We start from the raw sequence: 15,234 nt of genomic DNA on the forward strand, positions 1-15,234 counted from the left end.
GGAGCCAATACCCTCCCAAGGTGGGATCCCTGACACTGAAGGCGGAGAAGGCACCCCTGGTGAGTGCACATTTGTAACTACAGTACAGGGTTTAAAAGCAATAGTGTTTAAAGTTTGATTTGCCCTGAAGGCTTGGGATGCACTTGTGGCCGGTACAGCTCCTGGAAAAGTCTGTTAACGTGTCTGGGGATGGAGTGGAAATCCTCCAGGAACATCTCCATGAAGCTCTCCTGGAGGTACTCTGAAAGCCTTTGCAGAAGGTTTCTGGGGAGGGCTGCCTTATTTTGTCCTCCACGGTAGGACACTTTACCATGCCAAGCCAGTAGCAAGTAGTCTGGAATCATTGCAGTACAAAGCATGGCAGCGAATGGTCCTGAGTTTTGGTCGCATTCAAGCAACATTCGGTCTATATCTTTCTGTTAGCCTCAGGAGAGTAATATCATTCATGGTCACCTGATTGAAATAGAGGAATTTTAGTAATGGAACAGTAAAATGACCCCATTCATGCTGGGTTGTTTGCACTTGGTTAAAAGGGATCATCCCTGAGAATAGCCACACGGCAGGGGAAGGGGTGAAGGAATCATCCCAAATAGCCATGCGGAGGGGTGGGTAAGGGAGGTGTGTGCTGCACATCCACCCAGAAACCACAGCCTCTCCTTTTAAATGGCAAACCCAACCAGCATTGCTTGCTTTGGGAAGGGAGGGTGCTGCAGTTTGAAAACATTCTGACATATTATGAAGGCAAACCCGCATACCCTTTGGCTTACCATGGCTGCCTGGAGACTGAATTATGTTGCCCAGCCATGTGTGATATGTCACCATACCAGCAGGTGCTCAATATAAATGGCAAAATGTGACCTTGTACTTAAACCACATGTGTTGTCCGATGTGAATTGCTTGATTCACTGTGCAAGAGTCTGCCTTTTGTTCTCAGAAATGTATCATCTTAAATTTTACTCTCCCTTTTTATCCCCCCACAGGTGCAAATGTTTCTATGCTCTCCCTATCATCTCCGTCCCTGGAGTTATTGCAGATTAGAAGGCAAAAAAAACCACGCTCGTGATGACATGTTTTCTGAGCTCATGCAGTCCTCCTGTACTGATAAGGCACAGCTGAAGGCATGGAGGCATTCAGTGGCAGAGTCCAGGAAAGCATTAAGTGAGTGTGATGAGAAGAGGCAGGATGCAATGCTTAAGCTAATGGGGGAGCAAACGGATATGCTCAGGCATCTGGTGGAGCTACAGGAAAGCCAACAAGAGCACAGACCGCCGCTGCATCCACTGTACAACCGCCTGCCCTGTTCTCCAAGTTCTATATCCTCCTCACCCAAATGCCCAAGAACGTGTCGGGGAGAGGCTCTGGCACCCAGTCATTCCACTCCAGTCCAGAAGATGGCCCAAGCAACAGAAGGCTGTCATTCAAACAGTTTTGATTTGTAGTGTGGCTACAATAAGCAATGTGGGCTTGTCCTTCCCTCCTCCCCCATTTCACCCTACCCCACCCAGGCTACCTTATCAGTTCTCTCTCTCTCTTTTTTTTTTTTTAAATTAATAAAGAAAAAATCCATGGTTTCAAAACAATAGTGACTTTATTTCCTTTGCCAGCTGTGATTGAAGGGGGGAGGGTGGTTGGCTTACAGGGAATTAAAATTAACAAAGCGGGTAGGTTTGCATCAAGGAGAAACACACACAACTGTCACACCATAGTCTGGCCAGTCATTAAACTAGTTTTCAAAGCCTCTCTGATGTGCAGCACACCTACCTAATCGCCATGGTGTTTGGCTGTTCAAAATTGGCAGCCAGGCGATTAGCCTTAACCTCCCACCCCGCCATAAATGTCTCCCCCTTACTCTCAGAGATATTATGGAGCAGTAATAACAATGGGAATATTGGTTGCACTGAGATCTAACCTAGTCAGCAGACAGTGCCAGTGAGCTTTTAAAAGTCCAAAGGCACATTCTACCACCATTCTGCACTTGCTCAGCCTATAGTTGAACTGCTCCTGACTACTGTATAGGCTGCCTGTGTATGGCTTCATGAGCCATGGCATTAAGGGGTAGGTTGGGTCCCTGAGGATAACTGTAGGCATTTCAACATCCCCAACAGTAATTTTCTGGTCTGGGAAGTAAGTCCCTTCTTGCAGCTGCTCAAACAGCCCGGAGTTCCTAAAGATGCAATTTAATTCTCTATTACATTCTGTATGATGGTTAAACCCTACTCCCCACAAAAAAACACTGTTGAAGATTACCATTCTCCATTAAATTCTGTAGATTTTAAGAGTAGGGCTGTCAATTAATCGCAGTTAACTCACACAGTTAATTCAAAAAAAGTAATGACAATTAAAAAAATTAATCGTGATTAATTGGAGTTAAACAATAGAATACGAATTGAAATTTATTAAATATTTTTGGATGTTTTTCTACATTTTTGAATATATTGATTTCTACTATAACTCAGAATACAAAGTCTACAGTGCTCATTTTATATTATTTTTTATTACAAATATTTGTATTGTAAAAATGATAAACAGAAGAAATAGTATTTTTCAATTCACCTCATACAAGTATTGTAGTGCAATCTCTTTATCGTGAAAGTGTAACTTACAAATGTAGATTTTTTTTTTGTTACATAACTGCACTCAAAAACAAAAATGGTGTAGGCTCTAAAGTTTTATAAGTCCACTCTGACCTATTTCTTGTTCAGCCAATTGCCCAGACAAACAAGTTTGATTACAATTTGCAGGAGATAATGCTGCCTGCTTCTTGTTTACAATGTCATCTGAAAGTGAGAACAGGCATTCGCATGGCACTTTTGTAGCCGGTATCAGAAGATATTTACATGCCAGATGTGCTAAAGATTCATATGTCCCTTCATGCTTCAACCACCATTCTAGAGGACATGCATCCATACTGATGACGGGTTCTGCTCGATAATGATCCAAAGCAGAGTGGACCCATGCATGTTCATTTTCATCATTTGAGTTAGATGCCACCACCAGAAGGCTGATTCTCTTTTTTGGTGGTTCGGGTTTTTTACAGTGCAAATATTTGTAATCAAAATAAATATAAAGTGAGCACTGTACACTTTGTATTCTGTGTTGTAATTGAAATCAATACATTTGAAAATGTAGAAGATATCCAAAAATATTTAAATAAATGGTATTCTATTATTGTTTAACAGTGCAATTAATCATGGGATTAATCACGATTAATTTTTTTAATTGTGTGATTAATCGCAATTGATTTTTTTAATCACTTGACAGCTCTATTCAAGAATAATTGTGTAAAAAGTCTACCTCTAACTGCTCACATTGGCTTCTTTCACAAAGAAACAAAGCTTTGAAGCCGGTCATATAGATGTCCTCTGCTGCTCCTAAGGCTATGAATGCAGTGGTAGAGTAGCTGTGTGTCTATTTGACATTCAGAATGACAGCACTATAAATGAGGCTTACTTTTTAAATGTTCTTGCTGTTTTTAAGACACTTCTTAAAAATTGGATTATATAGGTATGATGTAATCAGAGGCGTATATAGGTTTTTCTAGCAAAACGTAAATCTGATTCAATTACAGCTATGAAATAGAAAGAACTCTTGTTTCACGTGGGTGTAATGAATTTTTGTCCTTTCCATTAAATATCATTTATTATATATGTACCTAGTATAGTCTTACAAATTAAAGGCTTTACAGGCGTGCTTTTTGCAGATGATGTCATGCTGAGGTTCCTTCCCCCTACATTTTCAAAGTGGTGTACAGAGGTTTTAGGTATGAAACTCTCACTAAAGTAAAAAAAAAAAATCACACTTCTTTGAAAAAGATAAGTCTTTTAAAAGGGTTTTAGTTTCTATACTGCAAAACAGGGTCTTTAAAATTCCTAGATTTACTGTTTTATTAGAGAAATGGGTGAGAAGTTGATGCTCAAATAAGTTAGCGAAAGTGGTATAGACCATCAAATTAAGTTTGACAGGGAAAACTGGATTTTTTTGGTGTGTCTTATTACATAAGAGACATATATGTATATGTATCAGAGGGGTAGCCATGTTAGTCTGGATCTGAAAAAGCAGCAAAGAGTCCTGTGGCACCTTATAGACTAACAGAAGTTTTGAAGCATGAGCTTTCATGGGTGAATACCCAGTTTGTCGGATGCACGTCGACGAAGTGGGTATTCACCCACGAAAGCTCATGCTCCAAAACTTCTGTTAATCTATAAGGTGCCACAGGACTCTTTGCTGCATATATGTATATATATTTATACATATATATTTATAAATACACACCCACATTATACATGAAGATAATATTTTTTGGATTTCTAGAAATCTGTAATCCACTTGAACTTCTCATTCTTGATTCACACAATTACCAGTAGCCCTTGTTAAAAATACAAATTATTTATTACCTTTATGGTTTCCTCTCTTTCTTCTTATGTGAATCTATGGTAGCTTAGTTCCATACTTTTTAATAGTCATGTGCAAACTCCCCCTAGTATTTCAAGGTCATATTTTTTGTTAGAAGAAAAGTAATTTCCCCTAGATTTGCAGTAATGTCTTGGATTTCCACATGTGACCTCAGCTTCATGATGATGTGGATTCTCAATGTACTTATCCCTTGAATGGGCAAATCCACTAGATTTATATAACACGCACAAATGTGGGATAGCTCATTAAGAATACCAGAAGGGAACTTGGTCTGAATAAGTCATAAACCCCTGAATGCTTATGAAAATGGCACAAGCTATTTTTTGTCCTGTGTCACTGTGGTCTCAGTCCACACCATAATCCAAAGCATTTAAGTGTGTGCTTAATGTTAAATCCTTTGAAGCCAGTGGGAATAGTTACATGATTAAATTTGAGCATATGCTGAAGCACTTTTTTGGATCAACACCTATGTTTGTATAAAGACTTAAGAGACACAGTGTAACCCCTCTTTCTTTAGGGCTGTTGTGGGACTCGATAGTCTTTACAATTATAATAATAATTAACTTTTTGCAAGACCTCACAAACCCCAACTTTTTCACATAAAATCACATTGTGGATTGAATTCCCTTCCATGAGAAGAAAATCAAATTATGGCAAATATTAAACTGAGCAGGTACAAAGCAAGGAAGATTTAGGTGGGAAATAGCTATTCATTATTTTATCTAAGAAAACAGAATTGCTTGGTTGTAAAATACAACTACTCTCTTGGACATTCTATAAAGATTAATCATCACGTGGTGTGGATATTGATTATAGGTATGATGAATGGCTATCATAATTCAATGAACATTTATTCTTTCTTTAAATGAGAAACTATCCACGATACTACCTGGTTGAGATGAGTGCAAAAATACAGAACAAAAAGAAGCTAGTAACTCTCTATTGAAGGACAAAGAATCTTTTTCTCAACAATGTAAATACTTTGTTAATATTTATATATGTTTACTGAGCTAGCTAGATCTGCAATAGCTGAGAGGCATTTCAAATTGACATTATAACCAGATTTAAGAGAAGTCTGCTTGATACAGACTACCGGTATATTGGGATTCATAGATACTGCTTTTTTTATGGAGCTCTTATAACACCAGCTGAGAAATGGAAAACAAAAGATGGAATAAATGGTTAGTTTTCAATATGGCAAAAGATCAACAATGGAATGCCTTAAGCTTTCCTTCCAGGATAAGTGTTGTTGGGGGCTTGACTTGATGACACTGAAGATGCCCTCCAGTCCTATATGCCTAGTATATTTATTAAATATATGGGAAAGGGAGTGAACAGCAGGATAGCAAAGTTTGCAGATAAAAAAATTCATTTGGAATAATCAGAACTAGACAGGAGAGAAAATTCAGAAGGAATTAACAAATCTAACTAAATGAGCAGCACTGTGATAGAGGAAATTCAATGTTACAAGCTAATACACTTCAGAAGGAATAATTTGAACTAATCATTCATATTGCTAGATTTTAAATTAACAGTAACCAGTTGAGAAAGAGACCTGGGCACTGTTGTAGACAACTAAATTAAAAGCTCTGCTAAATGTGCTCCAGTGGCCCAAAAAGCTAATAAAATGTTAGGTTACATAATGAATAGGGTAAAAAAATCCCAAAACATTATGACATAATGTAAATCTTTGTTATGCCCTCACTTAGAATTGTGTACACCGGAGGCTGGCAAACTTTTTGGCCTGGGGGCCACATCGGGTTTCATAAATTGTATGGAGGGCTGGTTAGAGGAAGGAATTGTGGCCCGGCCCCCACCTCTTACCTGCCGCCCCCCAGGGTCTCCTGCCCCATCCAACCCCCGTTCCCTGACGGCCCCCCCCCAGGACCCCTATCCCATCCACACACCCCTACTCCCTGTCCCCTGACCGCCCCTGGAACCCCACTGCCCCATCCAACCCCTCCTCTCATTCCTGACGGCCCCCTGGAACCCCTTCCCCATCCAACCACCCCTTCTCCTTGTCCCCTGACTTCCCCCGGAACCCCTGCCGCCCCATCCAACCTCCCTTTCCTGACTGCCCCCCCTAGGACTCCTGCAACCATTCAACCCCTTGTTCCCGCCATGACCACCCCAACCCCTATCCACATCCCCACCCTCTGACCATCCCAAACTCCCCTGACCTCTATCCAATCCCCCCAGCTCCTTGCCCCCTTACCGCACTGCCTGGAGCACAGGTGGCTGGCGGCTCTAGGTCAGGCTGGGCTCTGCAGCTGTGCTGCCCCAGGAGCTCACAGCCCTGCCGCCCAGAGCATTGCGCCGGCAGTGAAGCAAGCGAGCTGAGGCTGCAGGGGAGGGGGGGCAGCAGGGGAGGGACCAGGAGCTAGCCTCTAGGGCCAGGAGCTCGGGGGCCAGGCAGGACAGTCCTGCAGGCTGTAGTTTGCCCACCTCTGGTGTACACAGTTCTGGTCACCTTTTCTGGAAAGAAATATAATGGAAGTAGAAGGGCTTCAGAGACAGGCAATCTAGGTTATTAGAAATATGGAGAGACTAATAGGATAAGACCCAAAAAAATGATACTGTTTGGGGCTGAGGGTTACAATATAAGCTAAGAACAGGATAAACGGAATAGAGCAGGTACTTTGGGTGCTGCTATTTACCTTTTCTCAACGGGCAACAACAGGACATTCAATAAATACTAAAGGGCAAAAAATGTAAAACTGCTGTAAAGAAATACATTTTACACAACTCCCAATTAACGGATGGATCTCAATGTCACAGACCAAGAGATTAAGAGGGTTCAAAAAAAGAGAGTAGATATTTATATAGATAATAAAAACACCCACAATTTATATTAAATGCATACAACCATTTTTTAAAATAACGGATATTAACCTAAGTGCTTCATAACATAAACCAACCAGCCACCAGCTATGTGGGTTAGGAAGAAACTTCCTCTATGGGAATGCGTAGATGCTGCAGAGTTGTCCTGTGTGCCTGCTCCACAGTTGTCCATCCTATGCAGAGTGGAACTTAGGTGGTTCCAGTGCACAGAGAGCCTTCTGTAGCTTCTGGATTGCTGGGTGAATATTTCCCTTAGATAAGGATACATTCTACTCCAGGTATGTACATGCATATTCATATATGTCTCAAAGCTGTGGCCCATCCCTTACATACCAGCTGCTATTTCTGGAAGTACTCATTCTAGAGCACCATATTTAAGGGAATGACAGCTATAAGCTAGAAATGATAATTAGCTAGCAGTGAGATGTCTTTAGAAAGGACATAAGCTCAACAGTTTCATGAGTATCATTACTTCAAAATCAAAGTACAAATAAACCATGAACTTTTTATCTTTTAATTGCAGGACTTCAAGAGAACTATAATTATGCCTTTAATATTACACTACTTACTGTGTATGGGTTTCCAATAAAATTATCTGGAATGTAAATGCGAGATGTATACGTGAGAACCTTCAATTAGTTATATATGCCTTAATTCATAGCTAACTGATGCTGCATAAATATTAATAAAACTTGTTTTTAAAGCAATTTATTAGACAGCATCAAGGAATCCTCTAATTTCTACTCATCCACTGTGAAAAATTGATTTTTTTTCTTTTGTTCTGCATCAGGTGCTGTCCTACCATGCAACATGTTCAAAGACAGAAGTTGACAAATTTAAGGTAAGGATTTACATTTCCATTTAGCATACCAAGCAACTGTAAGATAAAATGAACGTAGGTCAAATAAAAAGAAAAACAAAAAGTCAGTTTTACTGCTATATTCAAAATAGACACAGAGGCCATTTGTACAAACTGTTAATGGATTAGTGAGCATAGCTCCAAAAGACTCGTGGTTAAGATAAGTAGTCACAACTTCAGAATCTGCAGTATCTGACAGTACTTCTAAACTTTTTGAGGTTCTTGTATTACTCGATGGGTAATAGAAATAAGGTATTTTCTGTGCCAACTTCCATTTTCTTTAGTACAGCCAACAAATTTAAATAATTGCATATTGAGAGTGAGGAGGCAGCTAATAATTATGTGTGCATGCTGAATCCTGCAAGATTATCAGGAGTTAATTTTTTAAGAAGGGACTGTGATGGGTTCGGTCACAGAGACCCCCTTGGGACTAACACCTGATATGCTGAGATTACCTCTGAGCCCGTTTTCCCTGCCAACTTGGGACTCTGGCACCCTGCCTTGTTGAGCTAGACACGGTAGCCTGCTGCAACACAGACCAGGTCTGGTCCTCGCCCCAAAGCTGCAGACTAACTAAAAACTGCTGAATAGGTCTTCTATCTCCAACACCCAGACACCCAGTTCCCAATGGGATCCAAACCCCAAATAAATCCGTTTTACTATGTATAAAGCTTATACAGAGTAAACTCATAAATTGTCTGCCCTCTATAACACTTACTCTGGGTTCATTAACAAACAAAAGTGATTTTATTAACTATAAAAAATAGGATTTAAGTGGTTCTAAGTAAGAACAGACAGGGCAAAGTAAGTCACCAAGCAAAATAAAGCAAAACCATGCAAGTCTAAGCCTAATACATTAAGAAACTGTTTATAGGTAAAATCTCACCCTCAGAGATGTTCCAATAAGCTTCTTTCACAGACTAGACTCCTTCCTAGACTAGGCCCGATCCTTTCCCTGGTACAGTCCTTGTTAGTTCCAGCAGACATCTTAGGTGGAAACTAGGGGTTTTCTCATGACTGGCAGCCTCCTTTATTCTGTTCCACCCCCTTTTATAGCTTTGGCAGAAGGCTGGAATCTTGTGTCTTTCTGGGTCCCCACCCCTCCTTCTAAATGGAGAAGTGACATGCTCAGGTGACATGCTCACATGTCACCGTAAGACCTCATTCTTCATTACCCATGGGCTGGCCCATGCACACGTACGCAGGAAGACTTGCAGGTAAATAAACCCATTCACAACCAATTGCTCTAGTCAATGGAAGCCATCAAGATTCTAAGCTGCCATTAATGGCACACACTTTGAATAATTACAATAGGACCTCATATTATACTTCATATTTCTAGCTTCAGACACAAGAATGATACATACATACAAATAGGAGGAATACATTCAGCAGGTTATAACCTTTGTTATGATACCTTACAAGAAACCTTTTGCAGAAAGCATATTCCAGTTACATCATATTCACACTCATAAGTATATTTCCATAAAACATGAGGTGCAACATCGCAGGGACTACTCTTTAGTTTCTGTCAACACTCTTTGTGTGCAAATAGCTGCCTTTGACTGACTGCCATTGTCTGTCTTCTGGAGTGCCTTTCAAGTTATAAATGACATTTCTGGAGAATACATATTGTCTCCTCTCCTATACAGAGTGTATATTAGGCTGATGGGAAAGTTAGATGTGGGTTGTAACGCTCAGCTCTGTCTCCGTTGCTCCTGACCTGGCTACACTAATGTAATGATTCAGTGTCTATTAATTTGGGGCATGGCTAGCTGGCTGCAGCTTAATCTGGACAACAGTGAGATGGTTTAGGTTGTTTGAGGAAGCAGCAGAAGAGTTGGAAAAAATTATATCTGTGCCTGCATTGATTGACAATGTGGAACCAACACTTCTAATTCAGTTTTGTATGTTCATTTTGCTATTATATGCTTAGGCAGCAGTTGTGGCCTAGAATGCTGTTTGCATCTGTGCCTGATGAAAAGAGTGCAACATTTTCTTTCACGTCTGTACCGTGCCACAGTTATCCACACCTTTATCACCTCAAATCTATAGTTCTGTAATGTGCTCTACATAGAAATACACGTTCAAGCCACTCAAACTGAATCTACTGCAGAATATTTTCACGTGCTTAATACATTGAACTTTGTGTCAGGAGCCCGAAACACCAGTGCTCTGGGATCTGTCCTGGCTTACATTGTCTCTGGATGGAATTCTAGGTGTTGCTCTTAGCTCATAAAGCTCTCAGTGGTTTGGGGTACAGGCTGACATTTTCAATCATCATCATCAGCTGTTCCATATTAAGTGACAGGACAAGTTCAGCAATATTTATAACCAAACCCAGCAACCACCTTCATCAGCACTGGTTTCAATGGTTTCCTTGGCACAAATATATTATTAGGATAGAAGACCAGTGAATTCTGAAGTATATTTGCCAAGGAATGTATGTCATGGAGAGTGAATAATTCTTAAATATATTTTGTATTTGAATTTATATAGGGGATGTATGTTCAGACAGGGCTGGGCACATTACAGATTTTTATAAAAATACATGAATACATTTCCTCTGTCTCAGTCTTGTTTTTCTATCTTTGCCATCTTGTTTATATGTTGGCCTTATCTTTTTGTTCTTTATTTTATCTATCCTCAAAATGTTTTTTCCTTTTTATTTTTGGCTACATAAACTTTTAAGTAGTGGCTATTACAAAGTGATAAAAAATGAATAGATATACTTGAGGCTTATTTTTCCTGAGGCTATTGTCTATTATCTTATTTTTGTTGTATCATAATAAATCCAAGGGGTTGTAGTCTAGGCTTTTAAAGAGTTATTGATGAAATTCCAATTAAAATCAACTTTAATTGTTGCAGCTGAGAATAATGCACACTGCTACAGTGGGTGCCCTTTTTAAAGAGTTGCAATTCATCAGAGAAATCACATCACAAGCAAATGCCATTTCTAAGTTCCCAGAGTAAGAAATGACACTTTGCTTGCCATTGCTGCTATTCCCCTATTAAGAATTCACTCCCCCCTACCCAGAAAAAAAAGAAGAAAAAAAAAGAAAGAAACTTCCTTAATTGAAAGTCTACTTAGGCTTTGTAAAAATCTGTCAGGGAAAGTAGTGGAAGCACCATTGGCTGGGAGGCTGAAATCCATACTAGGCAGTAGAGGAGGAAAGGTACAATACTGAACATTGTAAAATTAACATGATGATAGGCCATGTAATCTAATAGGACTTTTCCATATCTGATTTCTATGATTGTCTCGTTGTTATATCTCCACATTATATTTAGTTTTCTATGTTTTTGAAGAAATTCCACTTCTTGAATTATTGGAATGTCCCTCTTAAAAATACCTCATCACCTATAATAGGTCTCAAAACTGGGTTGCCTTCTTTTAAAAATGCTTACATTATTACAAGTTACTCTCTAAATAACCCAGCATTTGGGGTCATACCAAAGTGTTATTATTGGAGGTTCCATCTCAATAAGAAATCCAATGATATGGATCATTGCTCTTTGAAAATTCATGACACGAGCCTTTTCACTTTTTATCATTAAAAAAATTGACTAAAATAATGTGAAAACACGTTTACTTCACTGTTTTTGTCTATAAGCACTTAGTTTCTTAGCATACATTTCTCAAAAGGCTAGTGTGAGAAGCTGAACTCTACGAAATGTAGGCTTGGTGTAAGTGGGTACAACCTACTGACTTCATGGAAATTCCCCCACATACTCTGCTGTCAATGACCCAGAAGAATGATAAAATGTATTTAAGTAACTCACTTTCTCATATGATGAGAGAGGAAGGTTGGTCTTTTGGTTAGGGCATTGGAGTGGACTCAGGAGATCTAGGTAGTCAGTTTTGCCACATATTTCCTGTGTGGCCCTTGGACAAAAATCACAATTTCTCTGAGTGTAATTCAGGAGATCTGAGTGTGATTGGAGCTTAGCCAATGCCTTCAATGGGCCTAGGATTTCATTCTTTTTCCCGTCAGATCCCTAATTTGTAAAACTGCATAATAATGCTTCCTTCCTGCAACCTTTGTCTGTGCTGTCTATTCTGATTGTAAGTTTTTAGCGTGGCAGGCTGTCTATCTGTGCACTGTTAATGTATATACAGTACTTACTACAGTAGGGCTCTGATCTCAGTTAACAACAAATGAAGCATTCGGGCCCAAAGCTGCATTTCTTGCCAATTTAAAAAAGTCATTGAGAGTTTGGGGTTGGCATACAATGCAGATTGGGACCCTTTTTCAGTTTCTATAGCTACAGAATAACAAGTTGATTTCAGATGGGGGAGGGAATTAGGGAAATTGACACCCTAGAGCTACTAATTAAAGACAATCAAGACTAACAGTATTAGGTTTCCCACCATTGTTCCCATAATTGGGATATATACAGTACTCCTATCTTCCATTTGAAAATGGCTGTTGCGTCTGTGAATGATGTACAAAAGAATAGCACAAGTAACAGACATATAAACATATTATACTATGGTCTACACCTGAAGAAATAGTTTCTAATAAATAAGGCACTAGACAAATTTAATCTTTTCCTATTCACAGAATGTCCATGAACAGATCCTCTCAAATTTATTTGCTACTCAGAATTATTCAACATTTTTTGTAATGTTCATTTAAACTCTGTTGGCTTGCTATTTGGATCTCTGTTGCTTAGTTTGGACTGGTCACACAAATCATATTGTATTATTTCTATTCTCTGACCTGAACAGCATAGTTCTTATAGGCAGATTTTTGCTGCAACTGCTTTGTTTCCAGGAAGCAAATTTAAAATTAGCCTTCTGTAAACATTTGTGAGCATGAGGTTAAAATGTGCTTTCCAGAAGTATTCTTGCACCTAAAACTCAATCATATGAATGTTCACAGGAATTGAAGACAAGAGTGATAAATACATAGATGAAGCAAGTTCCTTAAAAATACAAATGAATATTTCTCCAGTTTTTGTTTCCAGATTATTTTACTTGTGTTAATGAAGGTCATGGGCCTGATTCACCGCTATATTTCTCCCAATTTACATTTGTGTAATTCCATTACAAACAAAATGAGTTACATCAGCATAAAACTGGCGTCACAGTGGTGGATCATGCCCATATCTACATTAATTTATTTTCTTTAATTTATTGGGAAACTAGGACTATGTGTGTCTTTAAAAGCTGTGTGCCAAGTCAGAATGGAAGTTAAAGTACTCTATTGTCTCTTCGATTTAAAATTAGGCTGACATCTCTAATTTCCATACTCCCATTATTAGTGTTTGGCTAAAATCATTTGTAATATTATTGAATAGAAAAGCCTCAGTTAACCGAATATAGGGTAAACAGAGTTTGGTTATGTCCTATAGAATTGTATTATACTGCCTGGCTGGCGACTTCTCGTTGGGATCTAGGTTCACCAAGCCAGAAACATGGTTGTCTTTTTTCCCCAGTGCTATCCAGATTTAGAAATCCAGCCTTCAGGAGTAAAGAATGCAGGATTGAGCCTCAGGACTGGATATTTTTAGAAAGAAAGTCACTGAATTCTGAGATAGGATTAAACAAGTGCTATGTATTAGATCAGATAGCAAATAAACACACCCACAAACACACCTCACCTTAAAATTCAACTAATGTATTTTACAGAGAGAATATGCAAACTCCTCTCGATGTGTAATAGACAAGAAGTTATTTTTAAAAAGCTAACCTAATTGTGCAGCTCTGAATGGTATAAGCCAGATCAATATTTAATGGCTATGATGCATTATTTACAGCTTTTTGAGATAGTCCCTTCTGTAGGGTGAACAGTACACAGGAGAGCCACATGACAAAAATAATGGATCACCTACTGGACAAAATCTTTGATTCAGAATGTAGTGATAATAATATATCCCTTCTACCTCAGCTACTTTGGCTTTACTCTGGCTCATAAAGGACTAGCTTAATTGTGGAAAATAGAAAGTTGTGCTTGGATTTTTATCTCTTAAAAATTACAGATATTTCACAAAATAAAGATTGAGAAAAATTGAGCTAAAAAAGGGAAACAAATTTTACTACTGCTATTTGACCTCACATTCTAAACAGTTGGACACATCGATTAGGCAACTTATTTGCATAAATTGAATTCTGTGAAGGCATCAGTTGTAACGGTATAAATTGAGTTTAGTACAGCCATTATCTGAGGTTATAATTTTATACACATTCTTAGATACTCTGTGATGGACAGTGCAAATAAAATTAAATTGAAATTAAGTTGAAATTTTTAAAAAGTTACCAGATCTATAGATGTAAAATAAATTGGAAAAATTTTATTACAGTGTTTCCTTTTTAAATTTCCATTAAAAAACCCTCTAGTTATTTCAGTTGAATAAGATTGAGTTCATGTGGCAAAAACAAATACTCTTTTCTTGCAGGGCAGGTGGAATGTTTAGATTCCAGGATGATGTCTGTCTATCTGTCTAGTGTATTTATAGGGGGTCTGCCACCATAGTATCTAAGTGTTCAGATCTAGCTAGGTTCCCAGCTCTGTCACTGATGGATCACATGAGTGAGAAGGGCAAGTCACTTTACCTCTTTATGTTTTGTTTCCCCATCTGTAAAAGGAGGATAATATTCAAACCCCTCTGTAAAGCTCACAGATTCTTGAACTAGTAGGTACTATACCAATACAAAAGATTATGATGAATCATCATAAAGCTGTCCAAAATCCATTGGGGTTTAGGCTGAAAATTTAGATGGTTTTGATGTTTTCTGTGATTATTAGCAAGTCCTTTATTTAAAGATCTTAGGACTTTAGTAGGACATCTCTTAGAGAACAGTCCTATAGAATCTAATAGGAATTAAACAATAGGTGTCTATAGATCTTTATTAAAATTCTATGGAAATTGTCCCACAACATTCTGGAATTTAGTAGAATTTTTTTTAAATAGGAGTGTTCTGTAGAATTTCATAGGGAAGTGATGTCTCTATATGATTATATGCTGTGTTAAAAAACAAGTGTCAAAAAGCAATATTGCTGTTCTGATTGCAGAATGAGGGAATGCCATAAATAGCAATATTAAATAATAAATGAGTACCTCTAACAGAGAAAGTCGGCAACATTATAGTCAAACTGGAATATAAATCGTACTGG

At 38.5% G+C, this 15,234-nt stretch overlaps 1 protein-coding gene across 2 annotated transcripts in view; it reads left to right on the forward strand.

Moving 5' to 3' along the window:
* The window catches only part of PDE11A (phosphodiesterase 11A), a 227,533-nt gene that overhangs the window by 136,527 nt on the left and 75,772 nt on the right, over positions 1-15,234 (forward strand). For both annotated transcript variants that reach the window (XM_075070082.1, XM_075070083.1), the window contains exon 10: positions 8,045-8,095. In XM_075070082.1, coding sequence (XP_074926183.1) covers positions 8,045-8,095 — 51 coding nt within the window. The remainder of the gene's footprint in view (positions 1-8,044; positions 8,096-15,234) is intronic.

The sequence above is a fragment of the Chelonoidis abingdonii genome, chromosome 10 (assembly GCF_003597395.2).
Source record: "Chelonoidis abingdonii isolate Lonesome George chromosome 10, CheloAbing_2.0, whole genome shotgun sequence".
Classification (NCBI taxonomy): Eukaryota; Metazoa; Chordata; order Testudines; family Testudinidae; genus Chelonoidis; species Chelonoidis abingdonii.